The sequence below is a fragment of the Periophthalmus magnuspinnatus genome, chromosome 5 (assembly GCF_009829125.3).
Source record: "Periophthalmus magnuspinnatus isolate fPerMag1 chromosome 5, fPerMag1.2.pri, whole genome shotgun sequence".
Classification (NCBI taxonomy): Eukaryota; Metazoa; Chordata; class Actinopteri; order Gobiiformes; family Gobiidae; genus Periophthalmus; species Periophthalmus magnuspinnatus.
The window spans coordinates 24,053,952-24,071,336 of record NC_047130.1 but is presented as its reverse complement, the minus strand read 5'-3'; the positions used below and the strand labels follow the sequence as shown (position 1 = coordinate 24,071,336).

General features: G+C 35.3%; 2 protein-coding genes across 2 annotated transcripts; one reads left to right on the top strand and one right to left on the bottom strand.

Moving 5' to 3' along the window:
* The first annotated feature begins 93 nt into the window (after positions 1-93).
* Positions 94-11,015, top strand: hemk1 (HemK methyltransferase family member 1). Its single transcript, XM_033967189.2, has 11 exons — positions 94-364; positions 1,015-1,188; positions 2,061-2,152; positions 2,599-2,692; positions 3,474-3,590; positions 4,279-4,343; positions 4,436-4,485; positions 4,997-5,102; positions 7,484-7,579; positions 8,509-8,619; positions 9,852-11,015. Exons 1-11 carry the CDS (start codon positions 302-304, stop codon positions 9,907-9,909), a joined length of 1,026 nt encoding a protein of 341 aa, XP_033823080.1. The 5' UTR covers positions 94-301; the 3' UTR covers positions 9,910-11,015.
* LOC117371492 (cytokine-inducible SH2-containing protein-like) lies at positions 10,725-12,411 on the bottom strand. The gene is made up of 3 exons (XM_033967191.2): positions 12,329-12,411; positions 11,746-11,909; positions 10,725-11,589 (listed from the first exon to the last, which is right to left on the bottom strand). The coding sequence occupies exons 1-3, from the start codon at positions 12,346-12,348 to the stop codon at positions 11,105-11,107; spliced, it is 669 nt and encodes a 222-aa protein (XP_033823082.1). The 5' UTR covers positions 12,349-12,411; the 3' UTR covers positions 10,725-11,104.
* Between the last annotated feature and the right edge of the window lie 4,974 nt (positions 12,412-17,385).

The following is a 17,385-nucleotide window of genomic DNA, read 5'->3' as shown; positions in this document are numbered from 1 at the left end:
TTGTATTATTGTTTTTAGATAAGAAATTTCCTATGCTTTTAACAGCAGCACCGTTTCCTTTGCGACCGATTGCGCATGCGGACTAGGTCACGTGACAAAAACACCAGAGAGGGAGGGAGGACATGCAAGTTCCGTGATATGAACTTGAGCCTACAAAATACTTAAAAATATGAATTTCTGGTGAAATACAAATCTCTATCCGAAGAGGAGAAAGATTGTAACTATCACGTAATTCAAAAGTAAAACTGAAATGAATGCGGACTGTTTAGTTTTAACGCTATCTCAGAAATATTAGCCTACCATGTGGAGGAGAGCCCTCAATGAAGTGTTCTCGTTTATGGGATGCATGAATAATAAATCACAGGTAATATACGTGAATTTATTTAATTTAAAGCTAATTAAACAGCAACATTTGCCAATTTATTAGCTTATCTGAGTGTTGCTGCAAGGTCCCTAATAACCTTATGTTGTGTTATTGTACCCTACTTCTATTAGTTAGACTGTATCTATAATGAAGCAAAAGGAGTTCATAATTCAACCTTCTACAGCTCAGATCTCATCATGGTACATAAAATGAACCAAATATTTCCCACTAGTACAAAGAAAAAGTGCCCAGGATATTATTTTGGTAGTTTTGTTGTAGACTATATATTCAATGTGGCCATGATTCTTCTGCTCCCATTGGCTACTGTTCCCTACACACATACTAATTTGAGCCGATAAGATAACTTTTTCCGACCTCAATACCGTGTACTTTATGGTTTTCTTGGAATGACCAATGGTTCTGTTTTTGTTTCCATGCTGTAGGTCAGGTTAGTTTGAATGTTATCTGTCAATAAGTAATAATAATAATAATAATAACAACAACAACAGCAACTATCATTATTATTATTATTATTATTATTATTATTATTATTATTATTATTATTATTGTTATTATAAAAATAATAAATTAATACATACACATTGCATAAGATGAAATAGACTCTGTCATCCCTTAATAAATCATTACAGTTGATCTGGGTGGTGTATGCTGTGCGTGGCTGCAGTGGTCTGGCTCTTCCTGTGCAGAGAATAACAGCTCTGCAGGCAGCACATTCCTGGAGTCAACTTTTCCAGGAGAAAGGTGTGAGTGAACCGGACCTGTCGAGTCGCTACATAACCGCCCATGTGCTTGGGGCCAAGACAGTAAGTACCACCATTTACTGTATACACACAGATTACAGCACAGTTAAGGTTTTGTTACATTGTTTTATTTACAAACCTTTTTTTAATAAATATTTTTCAATTAAAAAATCCAACATTCATGAATGCCAATATTGAATATTGGTATTAGTGATGATCCAGATAGATTTGCTGGTGTGGCATCTCTTCCAGGATATGGACTGATATACTGGTTAGCCCTATTTATTTATGTAATAAGACTATTTGTTGGTTGGCCCAGTCCCAGATTGTTTGGACTGCTATTTATACAAACCGTTTCTGTAGTTTTAAAAAGAATAAATAACAGTTTCACTTAAAATATCTATATATATATTTTTTTTACAAATTTAGATCAGTTTTGTCATATTTTAAATCTTTTTAAGGAAATATTAATAATTTCCCCATTGTGGGTCAAATAAAGACTATCTTATTTTACCTCATTTCAAGATCTTTGCTCCTGTAGTGGTTGAAATTATTGCTGAGCAGTTACATAAAATTTTGATTTTGGTAGCTAGATTGGTGCATCTGTTGTCAGTTTGTATATGTATGATTGTATGATTTCAATTTAGGCTCCATTTTAGTGAAAAATGTACAATCAGCAGTTACTCTTCCATGTGGCCTTCTAAGTTCTACGTTGTGACATCCTCAGTTCGATACGTCCACATTCATACTTTTACAGTATGAATCAATATGGTGGAGAGTGAAGACATCTGCTGGCCATTTAAACATGCACTTACAAACCACAATAATGTTACTTATTTAGTGAACTCATAAATAGAGAGTACATGCTCACATATGTGTCTGTAGTACAATATGTTGCTCCCTAATGTCATTTTTATATGATTCATTGATCCTAGTTTGAAAGTGTCAAAGCCGAGACGCTGTCCGAGCCTCTGTGCCCTGAAAAGACACTACAGATATGGAAGCTCTGTGCCAAACGGCTTAAGAGGTAATTTATTTATATGAAATTTGATGACCAATATTTCATAATTAGCCTTTGGTGGTATAATCTATGTGTATAATATATATGTATAATGTGTGGGTGATACAGTAATCATTCAAGTAACAATTATTAAACATTTCTGGTCATGTTATTCTGAAACAAGAAAATGACTCCACCAGGCCAAGTTAAAGGTCAGATCTGTGGAGACAACTGCGGTCAAAATAGGGATGCATGTTTTTCACTTTTTACCAGTAAAACACCTGAACTGTAATGCATGCAATAAATAGTTCTTTATTCTGTGGAACATTCCAAAGAAAAACAATAACAATTCAACAATTTCCATGGAGAAGGGTAGGTAGTGTAAGACCCATCAGAAAAGTTACACAATGCAGCTTTTTTCCTTTAAAAAGTGAATCTGTTTTCTTTTCTGTGTTTAACTTTGTGTTGTGTAGGATGCCGGTGCAGTACGTGATAGAGGAATGGGACTTTAGAGACCTCACTCTGAAGATGAGACCACCTGTATTTATACCCAGACCTGAAACTGAGGTGAGTTTTGACCACCTTGTTTATGTGTAATAAGCTTCACACGCTCATAACCGCTCACCTGACAGGAACAAAACCATCAATCACACACAAGCACCGCTTATTGTACAGATCTTTGTAGTATAGTTTTTTTTTAGGCTGTATTTTAGTTTGTGCTTATTATTCTGTTCAATCTTGTATCTTTATTATATTCAAAGTATGAATTTAATTATTTGATTTATATTGCATATTTTGGATTATTTTTATTAGATCAACCAATGTGGTTTATGTTCTGGCAGATACCAATTATGTATCCAGAGAATTCCCATGGATGATATGATCTGCCAAAATTTTTGGACTGAAATTTAAGGACCAATTTGTATTATTTTTCACAAATGATATAATCTGTAACATCATCTACAAACTTGTTTTACTACAAACTGGAAAAGAGCAGTTGAGTTATGCTTTGGACAGTACTGTCCTCGAACTAAATCGTTCAAATAATGTTTTTAGCATATTCTTTAGGCAGCTGGTTGGCCCAAACAAAATACCTCTGCATGAGATTTAAAGCCTATAGTTGATACACCCAAAAGTGAAATATCTACTTGATCTGATAGATGCTTGACAAACATCAACATTTTAAAAATATTAATTTTAGCTGCCTCCCTTTGTATTAGATTACATTGGTCTATAGAATGTTGTGATGTGATGTGTGATGTTGTGTCATCTGAAACCCACAAATTCTCTGATAAATATAGGTTCTCTGTATCTGATCTGACACTTATTCTGTTTGTGTTTTTTGCAGGAGTTAGTTGACATTGTTCTCTCAGACCTCCAGAAGGAAAGTGGGAGCTTGAGCATCTTAGAAGTGGGCTGTGGCTCTGGTGCAATCTCTTTAAGCCTATTAAAGAGTTTTCCACAGGTGAGAGAAAGATTTATAAACGGCATTTCTTTGTAAACTTAAATATTTCAAGAACATTGAAGGTATATATATATATATATATATATATATATATATATATATATATATATATATATATATATATATATATATATATATATATATATATATATATATATATATATATATATATATATATATATATATATATATATATATATATGTTAGTATAAGGATGTTCGTGCATATATGAAAAACCAGGCTTTATAAAAGAATGAGTCACTCCCATAGGTCAGTGCACTTAAGTTTCTAAGTGCTCTCCTGTGGATTTGATAAATGTCCATTTGTTTCCTCATAGTTCAGCTCAACTGTGAAAATGCGGTTGATTGTCAATATGGCGTCTTGAAAATAAGTGATTAAAGATTGCTCAAGCATGCATGAATTACTCCAAATACAACTTTGAGAGGGTAGAGGAGTCTATAACATGGTTAAAAGCTCTGAAAACAGAATAGTAATGTTTATGAAATATTTTGAACAACTTCTACATATATTACTATTTTTTACTATTACATGCTCAAATAACTACACGTCCAACTATATTCACCTTTAATCTTTACATTGGTGTACAATGTATTGTATTTACTACAGCTTCATTATATTTTTTTAGATTGCCTTTTATATTTTCTACATATGTTAAAACTGTTTGTAGCTCAGAGCAGTGGCCTTGGACCAAAGTGAGGATGCAGTACATTTAACCAAAGAAAACGCTCTAAGGTACATTAAAATATATATATTTAAAATATTGTATCTTAGGTTTTAGAAAATGATGTATTTTAAGTTATTTGCATATTGTCTTTATTTTACAGTTTGGGAGTTGAAGACAGGTTACAACTTTATCATTTGGATATTTTAAAAGGTAACAATAACCAAAAAAATTTTATGCAGTTTTATGCAGTGTATGGTTGTACACTGCAAACTTCATAAAAAAGTCATTATATATATTTTTACTGTTATAATATTTCCAAATGTGCAAAGTGCATTGTAAAGGTGCAAAACTTTGGTGGTTATATATTCATTTACACTAGTGTATTGTGCCTTTGTGTTATTGGGCAAGATGCTTTACCTGTGACATACTATGATTGTCAAAAAAATCTATACAATTACAAATTTATACTACAACCAGCACTGAAACTACATACTCATTTCAAGCATTAATACAGGAAGAAAGCACGCAAATACTTTTCCTGAATATTTTTGAATAGTCTAGAGCTATATAAGATTATTTGTCCAAATTTTAGTATTATGACAACACCACTGCATATACTGAATGTGTGAGTGTGTGAACAGTAAGAGTAGATTTTAAGTGTTCAAATGTGTCCAACTGTATAAAAACAGTGTAAATATTGTTGTATGTATTTTATCATCAGATGCAGAGACCATATTGAACAGTTGTAGTGGAGTTTCAGCTGTGGTCAGTAACCCTCCGTACCTGTATACAGAAGACATGTTGTCACTCCAGCCTGAAGTACTAAGGTGAGCCATTTCCAGGTCTATTGTCTATGGAATGTAACATTACTTTAAACCTGTTACTATCAAGTTACTTTGGTTGGTTTATGTGTGCTTGCTTTGAGAAAATGATACTTAAAATACTTAAAATTATTTTATCAATGTGGTCAAAAGTTTTAACTAGAAGATATACAATTGCAGTGGTGATTATAAAGGTAGAAATGAATGCAAACGGTACAATTGTAAAAAAGTTAAAACAAAACTTGATATGACAGTAGTAGTAGTAGTAGCAGTGTGTTGTTTTGTATTTAAAGGAGCACTACATAACTTTTCAGGTGTGCGATCCGGCACCTTCTCATCCCCATGGTGATATTTTTAGGAGACCAGCAGAAACGTTATATAGCACATGCATCTTCAAACGCTTCTTAAACTTTTTGAAGAATAGACAGTAGATTGGCAAAGACAAATTATTCTTTCCAAAATATTATGTTATGCCTTTTAAGTTAAAATATGTATTTCTTTGTGATTATAAATTGTATTTTTCAGGAAACATTTAGAAAATTAATTCAGCCAATAATCAATCAACCAATCACTCAGTTTATAGATTTATAGAGCACTTTACAACACTCAAGGTGACCAAAATGCTTTCCAATAAAACCAACAGTATAAAAACATGAAACATTTTAACAACTGCAAAGTGTCACTGCATTACTGAGTATTAAAAGCCAGTCTGAACAGATACGTTTTGAGCGTGGGCTTAAATAGGCCAAAGTCTGTGATAGTGGCATATCAGGGGGAAGTTTGTTCCAGAGTCTTAGGCCGGCAATAGAGAAAGCCCACTCACCCCAGTGTTTGAGGCTGGCTCTGGGAACTTCCAGCAGAAGTTGGTTGGTTGACCTTAAGGCCCTGTTTGAGTTTAGAACAGACAGCTGTTCAGTCAAATAAGGAGGAGGAAGGCCATTAAGAGCTTTAAAAACACAATTTTAAAATCAATTCCAAAAGAAACTGTAAGCTAATGGACTGATAAAAGGGCTGAGGTGATGTGCTGACGTCTGGGTGTGTGGGTTAAAAAGCGAGCTCCAGCATTCTGCACGAGTTGGAGGTGACTGAGGGCAAACTGGGAGACACCGACGTAACGTGCATTAAAGTAATCTATTCTTGAACTGATAAAAGCGTGACCAGTCTTTTCAAGGTCAGTGTGATTTCAGGACTTTCAATAAAAACGCAATTAATAAAACTTGATCTCACCACACTATCAATCTGTTTATCAAATCTAAAATTGTTGTCAAAAATGACCTGAAGTTCCTTACAGATGATTTTTTTACTTTAACTGACCAAAATCTAAACCAAAAAAAAAATGTATTCTGTTTTATCCTCATTTAAGTGAAGGAAATTCTGCCCCAACCACATCTTTATGTCTGAAATGCAGTCACTTTGAGATTGATACATAAAAAGCATATTATTCATATAAATGGTAAAATATTTTGTATGAGGACCTTGAAAAAGTATCTGAGCTTCATTATTATGTTCCCTCAATGTTTTCTTGGTCCGTCTTTTTACATTGAAAAGGCTTACATAAAAAGCTACATTGAAAAGGAAATACACATTTATATTGGTCAGGCTATCTGTTATATACAGATATTTAGGAGTCTCAACACTAGATTCCATACAGTGTCAGTATTTTGTTGTGACATGCTGTTCTCTATTTAGTTTTTATAGCTCTAATAGAAGTTTTCATTTTTCACATTTTTTTTCACTGTCTTTATATCATGTTGTATTCATACACCACATCATAATTTCAACTAACTCTAAACAAAACCTGGACTAGACCAGAACTAAACCAAGACTAGGACAGGACCTAACCACATCAGTACTAAACCAGGATCAAACTCGAAGTGTGTGAGTACAGTATTGGGCTCTAAAAGTAACTGATCCACAAGTAAAATGACTTTACAATATATTAGCTCACTTCCTCAGTAACTATTGTTAAAAGGTAATACTTATAGTAAGAATTAAGTAAGTCAATAAGATACTTTGATATCATACGATTATCATTGAGTAAAAAACTATTCATGAGTTTCAGAGTTGCAGGAAAACTAGGTCTGTTGCCGTAGCAATTAATAATTAAACAAAACAAAATATTATATCTTTTAAATTAGCAAAAGTCCATTCATTTTGAGTACTTTTCACCATGCAAAAGATAGAAGATTTTGTTTTATATTATTTAATGAGTAAATTGATTTTAATCACATATTTTCCTGCCCGATTTTAGAAAAGTACACTAGGTAACTTGGCAGTAACATGGTGTACTTAGGGAGTGTGTCCATGTTAAATTTAAATGTACACAGTGCGCACATGTGTGTATCATGTTTCCAGGCTGTTATTCATGTCTTGTGTGAATGCATTAGTTTCGAGGACCCTGCTGCTTTAGACGGAGGAGCAGACGGACTCACAGTGATCAAACAAGTCTTGATTTTAGCTTCACAGATTCTCCTAAACCACGGGTAAGAAAAAAAGAAAGAAAAATCACTCCCCCAGCTGCCCCTAAACACGTAACAAGCGCACACCAACAGTCCCACCTGGGTTTAATTTGTAATCGCCTCTTCACAAGAACAGCGTGTACTGGCAAACATGCATTAAGTTGCTTTTTAAGTTTTTTTTTTTGCTCTAGTTCCAATTATTTGACCTTTACATAATGCTCTGCCTCAGAAATTATTTGGCTTTCCAGGAACTGTCTTTAAAGGTCACCAAAATCTTCACTATCCAAGGACTAAACCAATGCAGATATAAAGCCTGGATAATGGTAAAATCTTTCACTTTAAACCAATACAAAATTCCCTTCCTACATTTCTACATTTGAATGTTTTACTTCAGCATAGCCTATTGCTCCATCCCAGTATCATTATATCAAAAAATTCCCATGTTAAAATATACTTTTAATTTTGTATTATTATTATTATTATTATTATTTATTAAGTACAATGTAAGTGATAATTCTGCACTAGGACGTCATTTTCATTCATTGCGTGATAATCAAAACTTCAAGGCAAAGGCTGCAATTTTTGAAGTCCCAAAAATAAAAACAAAAAATATCCTGTCTGATTCTTCTTAAAAACTGCTAACCCTGTAGTTTAGATCTCAACAAACATTTGAAATATGATTGTTATTAGTTTGTCAGTTCATATTTCAATCTTTTTGTCACTTTTTCGGAGCGCGTTTAAATGTGAACCTTGAACAGAATCATTTATTACATAAATCGCAAATCTAATCACAATCTCAATTAGATATTTTTTCCCAAATGGTTCATTCAGCCCTACCCTGGTATATCTTGGCATTTCATCTTAACAGTATTGACTCTTTGATAAAACCCAGGAGATGCTGTAGCTTTGACACTGATATCGCTGATGCATTTTATGTTTCTTGTCACCTACAGCCGTGTGTATTTGGAGGTGGATCCAAGACAACCTCCTCTTATCCAACAGTGGGTGGAGTCTCACCTTCAGGCGCTTTGTTATGTCGAGACTAAACAAGATTTCAACAACAGGTTTGTACTCTCACAAATGTTAATGTCATGATGTAACTGTACTATTTTAAATTTGTCACACACATCAAGTAATTGTAGTAAGTAACAGTTTTATGCACCATCTTATGTTAAAACAGGTAAACTCAGGTCTACAACAGAATTAAAAATATGACTAAACTAGGTCTAAACCAGAACTACAGGTGGGAAGATTATCAAAATTAGATAATACTAATGTTGTTTTGAAAATATATGCACACTTTGAATATTAAGTATATCGTTTTAAGTTTAAGTTTGCAATAAGAGAAACTTTGTAACTTTAAACTGAGCTGAGACTAAAGACATGTTTTAACACATTTATGGATTGGCATAATATCATTTGAATATCATTATTATATTATTATGCTCATCAGGATATTAGTTTTTGCTAATATTGCCAACCCCTAACCAGAACTAACAAATGGCTTCATGGTGTCTTATTAAAACAATATTTTAAAACTCACCTTCTTGCCACCTCTGAAAACATTTTGCTTTTCCATTTTGAATAAACTAAACCTTAACCAGGACTTTTTCAGAATTAGCCATAGGTCTAAACTAGGACTATCCATGGGTTTCAGAGCAATGGAAAATTTGGACAGTTACCGTAGTGATTAAAAATTTAAAACTAAATATTAAAACTTTTGAATGGAAAAAGTCCTCAACATGTTGCATAGATCATGAAGCTGAAACCCATGAATAATAACTGGATCTAAACCAGAACTACCTTGTTACATGTTAAAACTTTTTGCCTTCTTGGAAAATGTTTAAATTTCCATTTCCAATAAACTAGGCTTAAGCCAGGACTTAATTACTTACCCTTTTTGATCCAATGATTACACTTCTGAGCACTATGCAATTTTAAAATCTGGTGATATTTGTTGTTTAAACATAACAATAATGTGCACAACTTTAAATTACAGCGTTACGAAATTAGGGCTTAACCTTTAGACCAGAGGAGGATTAATCCAGAACTAAACCAGAACCAATATAGTACTAAACCAGGACTACACCAGGGCTAATCCAGGACTAAACCAGGATTTAACCAGGATTTAACCAGGATTTCACCATTATTCATTTAGCAACACTGTACACTCTTACCACTATTTGGCTCTGTAATATCAAATTCATCATGATGCAATTGTCATAACAGCTGTTTTCAACTTGCCGCATCACAAACTGCCTATTTTAATTATTGTTTTTTTCATTTCATTTTGTAGAGCTAGATTTTGCATCCTTCAGAAACAGGAGACAAACAAGACCCACAAGCAAGATTGAGACTGAGTAACTGAAGATCCTATTACGTTGGCTTTAGCCCAGGTCGTCTCAGCTTTAAACTCTCCTTCCCCCACCACACACATGCACTTTCACTGCATCTGATCACCACGCATTTCCCTGTTTGTGAGATTAAATTATTATTGTGATTTGAAAACAGTTTAATCTGGAAATATCTGTGTACTGTGGTTGCAAATGAAAGCGTGTGCAGGATGGCTCAGACACAGGCTCAAAGCTGAAGGTAATTATCAGGGCTTTTCTTAGAAGCCTGCGCTCTCCGAATCTCACCCTCCTCCCAGGAACCATTCACCAGTTCTGTGAATCCAATGGAGACCGCGATCCACCCCTCTGCTTGTCCCCTCGCTGACTTACATACAAGTAATTCATATTAGCAAGCAAAACTACCAAAATCTGTATCCAGTTTCCCTAATAGCATAAAAGTGTTAAATAAAAACACTTTTTTTTAGGAGCATTTACATAATCATTTACATAATCATCAAAATTCACCTGCCTGCTTTCTTTGCGTAGAAGAAATTAAAAATACAGAAATTTTAACAAAGCATGTATATTATTTGACAAGGTATGAATAATTGTAAGATATTACAGCTTTACTCAGAAGCATAAGGTATTTCCAAACTGAATTTTCCTTCTAACAGTGCAGTTTTACCAAGAAATGTAACTTCTGCATTTGCATCCTAGCACAAAGTCACAAGATCAAACTAATTCCAATGCTTCACTGGACTTCTCACTAAGCATTGCGTTATGCTGTTATGTACACACAAGATTTCCAATGAAAAAGGAAAGACTGGCCACAACAATGGACTCAATGAATTATTTTAATATAAAATGTACACATGTAAAAAGTAGAAAAATCAAATATTTACCAAGAAAAAAAATGTCAAAAAGGACATCTCAGTGAGTTTGTTGGTTTGATGTTTGTAAAGCAGGCATTTTCCACATCCATAAAACAAGATGTATTCAAAGTCTCACAAATAATTACTTTACAGTACTGAGGGGGTGAGTAGTTTCTGTTTAAGAGTGCTTCACATAAATAAGGGGACCCTGTGTCCAGTACTGTGATGTCAAATGCTGCAGTATCTTTATTATTATTAACAAGAACAATAAAATCCCCATTATCACAGTTTGCTTTGAAAGTGGCTGAGATTTAAGTACTTGAATGCAGAGTGGGGGGCATTTCTCATACCTTGAAAGGATAGTCCTGTACGTAGCGCAGAAGGGGCCCGGGGAGTGGTAGCGATTCGGGGCAGTCCGTGTGCCTGTTTATGACCAAACGTGTTAGGTGCTGCAGTGATGGTAGTCCTTGAGGTTTGTACACTGCACGTTTCAGTTTTAATACAATTGAAGAGTCTTGAATGCTCTTTGAATTCGTATTGTCCTCCTCTTTCTTCTCCTCATCGTGCTTTTCTGGTCCCATGTAGTGTTGTACCAAACTGGGAATATTTGGGAACGTGGAGAGACTAGGGCGAGCCGGTGAGCTAGAGTCCAGGAGAAATCGTGATCCTTTGTATTGGATTCGTATACTGGTAGGACCCCGCACTGTCCGGACTGATAGTGTAAGCATGTACATGGGGTGAGCGCTGTCCCGAATCAAAAATGCTCCTTCTGAGGCCTCCTGTAGTGCTGCGTGTGCCTGTGCTGCTGTTACCGCACCCCAGTACCATCCTGTAAAAACATACACTCCGTTAGATGGACACAGACTACTGGCCAAGCTCAACTACTAAATTACTACAATTAATGATTAATCAGAATTCCCCTTTAACACAAACAATGAACACATCTCTAGAAGTGCCTATCAGTGGGGCAGTGTTGTAAAAGTACCTGAATTTTCTAGATAGCAGAAGTTACTGGCGATTGTCTGCAGGTCTTTCGCAGGGTCCCAGAAAAGAGGGGTATTTTGGAGGCAAGAGTTCGATTGTACATTCTCTGTCCGCATGCCCAGCAGACCCTCAGGAGATGCAGTAGCAGGCAGGAGAGCTCGAGGGCTACGACACAAAACATATAAGACCTTAACAAGAAGTATAGAGACATTTTGATACCTCGGAAGATCCATGTAAATCCAATTTGGGGGGGGGGGGGGGGGGGGGGTGTTTTTTTCTCATTCACAAATAAGGCCATCTAGTGTTTGAACTCATTGAACCAGGATAAGAAATGTCAATGTTTACAGTGTCCACTGTTGTACTATTTATATAAAATGAGGAACTGGATAATCATTGGTGTTTCCTTGGCAATTAATTTTATAATTAGGAGTTTGTCAGTGATCAAGGTTACACCCATAAGTGCCTGTACTATTTGGGATTAAATGCTCATTATACATAGGCATATACTGAGTTCCTTTTGAATATCATGGTCTGGCTTTATAGAAAAGTACACAAAGCAAATGTAACAAAAGAAGTGGACTTACCCAGGCACACAAAGAATCATACTATGGCGTTATCCTTAGAGTCCTACTTGGCTTGAATCCTTTCTGTAATGTTTCCTCTTGTGGGGGGAAAAAAAAAAAAAAAAGTACAGAAATATCGAAAATGTTTCTTCTTTTAAAATAATGTGTGTAAAAATGAAGTGGATCGCTGTGCGTTCATAGGAGTTGCTCTATAGGTCTCGGGACGCGGAAATAAACAGGTCCGTGAGCGTTCTCCTCTCCAATATAAAGAACACGGAGTACGGCTTTTAAGCTTAACAAACATTCAGCGAAATAATTCAACCTTATCGTTTGTGCGTCCGTGGCCGCGGCTTGGAGTGTCTTGTCACGGGAATAAGCTCCAAATGTGTGAAGGACGCTGTGTATAGACTCAGCTTTTAACATTTACCATTTCCTAGAAGTCTATTCTGAGAACTCCTCCAGCGCTGAGGGCCTGACGTCACCGCGGCACCGTCAAACCACCAATGAGCTTTCAGCGCGCGCCGCTTTTCCGCTCGCGCTTCGCTCAATGTGCGGTTCTGGCAATATTTTAACAACTATAAATGCCTCTTGGGAGCGCTGCGTTTGTGGTGTCTTTTGCCCCGGTGTCTGTGTGAATGTTACGGTGTGTTTGTGAGTATTTCGCCCCCGTTGGTGCTGTTACTACCCGGCGGCCGCTCTCCGTCTGTTCCGCCGAAGTGCCGCGCGCTCCCTGGAATCGCGCTGCGTCTGCTTCTCTCTATCCGCTTTCCAGGAACCACGGTCGCGTTGACTCCGCCCACCGCTGCGCAGCCGTGACACAGCCTTCATTCTGGGAACTCACCGCCTCGACATTAAAGATAATAGGAATGCACATGGCTCTTTCCAGTGAAGCAGATTTCCCTCGATTCTAGCGGTGGATGGACACGCGGCGAGAGTTTTTCCCGGAGTATTATAATTATACTTCAGAAAACAACTTGTTATTGTGACAGTCTAACAGAAAAGCGTGCTTTTCAAACGCTGAGATTACTATGCTGTTTGTTATTGAAATAATCTCCGGTCGCATACTCTTGCTCATTGTAAAACTGATTTGCTGATAAACTTCAATCACTGCGCTTTGAAAATGAAACACTTTGCCTACTATCTCTCAATCTTACCTAGAGTGCAAAGTAGGATATAGAGAGGAGACGGATCACTAGTTTCTAGTAGGCATAAATGCTTACCAAACTGGAGAGATAATTATTAGGCCTTAGAGTTTATTATATCTTACTCATGGCGCGGTTATGAGGTTTCACTTGGCTATTCATCTACTTATTCTTTCCTGTTTTTAAAGCCTAATAATAAACAAATAGTCTAGAAAACAATCTTAACCACATGCGCTGTATAAAGGCATTTGAATACTATTCTTGGCTTATTGAGTGTCTTATGTAATAAGATTAAGCTGCAACAGTTTTCAGTGTACCATATTAATGTCCTATTTATAGCCTATAGGTCTGGTTTTGAATACCACTGAGAAGTCAGGCTGGGTTTGTTTTTGTCTTCTGAGGGGCCCTAGGCTTTTTTTTTTGCATTCTTTACTTGACCTATTATAATTGAAGCCTGTGCAATAACTTTTCCTACAATTTTAACAAGCTATTTTTTTTATTCAGTGATTTATTGTTAGGCAGTCCCTCATTTTATAGCACCATAATACCTAAGCTCATTTTGTACGGCAATAATGTTTGGCCTATATTGGGCAAGTGTGGAGTATGCATAATAAAGGCAAAGGCGATACTAGGATGGTAGTAGGATGTTTTTTAAATACATATTTTAAGGTATTTTAATGGAAAATTCAATGTAAGCAGCAGTAAAATTTTCTCAAGAAAAGGTATTGCAATAAAAGCACTTGTGATCGCTTAAATACAATAAACACAGGGAGTAATACAGCAGGGGATTAGTGAATTACAAAATGTTCACATCATGGGACCATATGCAAGACTGTAAACTGATTACAAGGAAGAAGTTTTTTTGTCCAACTTCCTTTAAGCAATACTTAAACTATAAGAGAAGATAAAAGACTTAACCCACTTTTACACAAACTGAGTCATGCCGTACGTTTCATGACCATATTCACGAGAGCACGCTGATCCCAACTAGCTCAGTCTCCATGTTTTTCCTAGAAATCCCTCAATCAGCTTCTTTTCTAAGAAGTCTTGTGGACTTTATCTAGCCTGAATGTTGTTGATGAACCAATGTATTTCAGTGGAGGAAAAGTTTACACCCACAATTATCTAGTGTTTTCATTTAGCTGAGTAGATTAAAACTGGCAGGCGTGAAAGTACGGAGGATGCATTTGCACTCCAAAGCAAAATATTTTTCATGAAAATGCTCTCTATTGGTTTTTAAATATTTGCTTTTGCCAAATTTTGAGTCAGAACTTTAACAGCAGAAGGGTCAAGAAAACCTTTTGTGAGACATGGCAAGTAAACGTAGACATCACAAGCAGCAGTGGTTGTAACAATCAGAACTATTTTGTGCAGAAATGCAGCAGTAGCCCAAAAGCTGCGAGAGTAATAGGAGTTGTTATTAAGTCTAAGTATTAAGTAAGAAATCCATGAGTGTTTTTAACTATACAGTAGGAACAATTTTGGTTAAAGGTAGTAAAATTGTGATTTATTTAATAGTATTACGATAGTGATTAGAAATATGTTTTAAATTCTGAATTAAGTTCAAAGTGCACAATCTAAACAGTAGCATTAACATTTTGAAATATGAAATATGAACTTCTAAACTAATGTAAGAAGCCCATGCATTTCAGAGCATGTTTGTAGAGGTTTATAGTGTTTGCAATTTTATGTTTAAACCGATTTAGCAGTTTGTTGTGTGCAAAGAACATTCTGTTATTTAAATAATTGCATCCTTTGTGCTTTGATACTTACACTTATTCAAATTGCAATTTCGATTTTGATCATATTGTTCAGTCCAACTATGCTCTATAATGTAACTACAATATTTGACACCATCTTAAAGTGGCTAAATAAATACATTCACATGATTTTCTTCAGGATATGAATGTTAAATATGTTTTCCAGACTGTGGCTTTTGTTGGGCGTGTATAGTTTATCCTGTTTTTTTTTCTTCTTCTTATGACCTGAGTACAAAGAAGAGTGAGCGTCTACCAAGAATGAAACACAGTAAAAGTACATCAAGTTGACTACTATGAACGATTTGACTTTTCCAGTATCTCACCCGTGGTGTAGTTCAAACTTGGTGGGATTTTGAGGGATTACCTAGAAAACAGCTGCATATACTCACATGATTTGGGGAAGATTGCACACAGAAAACTAAAGAATAACTTGGATTAACCTTATTATAGCTTTCTTTGCAAGTGTAAACTCATTATGTAGATCTGTAGTACTATATAGAATTATTTCAATTTCAGTATGTTGTAGCAGTTATAGATTAGTAGTACCAGTGTCACAACAATACAATATACGATTTATTACTACACATGCCTTTTCTTTCTATATTCACCCAAAATCTGTAATTTGTAGTAAAATAAAATTAGTATAAATATATAGAGTTTTTGTATGGTAGCAGTAGAAGCAGTTGTAATCCAAAGGGGCTGTTGCTCTAGTAATTTACTATTAATAAAAATGGTATCTTTTGAACTAGCAAAAATCCCTAATTTGTCTGTAAATATAAAGATGAAACAAAATCCATTAATAACTGTGGTAATTTTGGTAATCAAACTTGAAATTATGTTTATGGTTGCAGAAAGTCGGTTGCTTTATAAATGAAGTTTATCTTTGGCATCTGTGTCAATTTGATTAGACTTCAACCCCTGATTAAACAATGCTGCTTCTAATCCTATAAACTCATGATTGAACTCACAAATCTGATTTAAGTAGCATTAGCAGTACTTGATATAGAGGTAGTAATTGAATAAATACTTGTGATAGCAGGAGTGGTGTTGGCGCCGCTTCCTTGACCCCTGATGTTCTGTTCATTGCATTGACGCTTTCGCAGAATCTTCCTAGAAACTAAATCCTCATCTAGGAAACTCATTCGATTGAAATTCCTCAATCTTATTACTTTATGTTTTCAGAATGATTTAGGTTAGATTGACCAAGATAGATGACACTTAGGTTACTCACTCAAGTAATGATTTGCAAACTCATAAAATGTCAAGTTGTCTATTAACAAGTCCATTGTGAGTTATTTCAGTGTGGGTGGTTCCACACACTCAGCGAACCAACTGAATGAATGAATGCATTGTCTTTTAGACTTTGTGAACTCTCTAGGAATTTCACAAAAGGAATAAGACTGGCTGGAACATGAGATCCAATTATAGTAGTGACACTGTGAGATGTACAAAATGTATTATATAAAAATTATATAGGATGCATTCATTATTCTCTTTGAAAATAATCTTACTTCTTACTCTAATTATCTCCATGTAACTTAAATATTGTTCATTGTGTGTGTGTGTGTGTGTGTGGGTGTGTGTGTGTGTGTGTGCACGGGGGTGTGTGTGTGTGTGTGTGTAATCCCTCAGTCGTTCAGGTATGATCCAGAGTAAAGAAAAATTCAAACCTGTTAAAAATGAACAAAAAGTTTTTGGAGAGACATTTTGCTGCTTCTTCTGAACTGAACATTTGACAGATTTAATTTTTCTTTTACTTTAAAAAATGATCTAAACTATTTTCTAACCTGTTGTTCATATGTCTGAACTGAGACATGTTACATATTTATCATATTAATTATACAATCATGTCTAAGAACAATAGGAACAATAATAAAACAATAACAAGATAACATCTCACTTGAGGTGATTATACTTTGAACAACATTTAAAGGTGTACTGTGTAACTTTCCCTATTTGTGGGGGGTCTGTCACTTGCTTTTCTCCATGGAGATATTATTTCTTTACCTGGAGTGTTGCACCATATGGCATTACAAAATATATTTATTTAGTATTTATTGTTACTGATTGTGCTCTTCTCTCCACAGATCTGACCTGTAACTTGGCTTGATGATGTCACCTTGTTGTGTCCATGAAGATAGAGAGGTTTAATGCATGTTACATTCCTGGCAAAACA

What these genes read in the sequence shown, in the direction of transcription:
- hemk1 (XM_033967189.2), top strand. Translation starts at nt 302, where the DNA reads ATGTGGAGGAGAGCCCTCAATGAAGTGTTCTCGTTTATGGGATGCATG. An exon ending in CAGATTCTCCTAAACCACGG is followed by an intron (nt 7,580 to 8,508) that starts GTAAGAAAAAAA and finishes TGTCACCTACAG; the next exon opens with CCGTGTGTATTTGGAGGTGG. An exon ending in AAACAAGATTTCAACAACAG is followed by an intron (nt 8,620 to 9,851) that starts GTTTGTACTCTC and finishes TTCATTTTGTAG; the next exon opens with AGCTAGATTTTGCATCCTTC.
- LOC117371492 (XM_033967191.2), bottom strand. Translation starts at nt 12,348, where the DNA reads ATGATTCTTTGTGTGCCTGG. An exon ending in ATGATTCTTTGTGTGCCTGG is followed by an intron (nt 11,910 to 12,328) that starts GTAAGTCCACTT and finishes TTTGTGTCGTAG; the next exon opens with CCCTCGAGCTCTCCTGCCTG. An exon ending in CTGCTATCTAGAAAATTCAG is followed by an intron (nt 11,590 to 11,745) that starts GTACTTTTACAA and finishes ATGTTTTTACAG; the next exon opens with GATGGTACTGGGGTGCGGTA.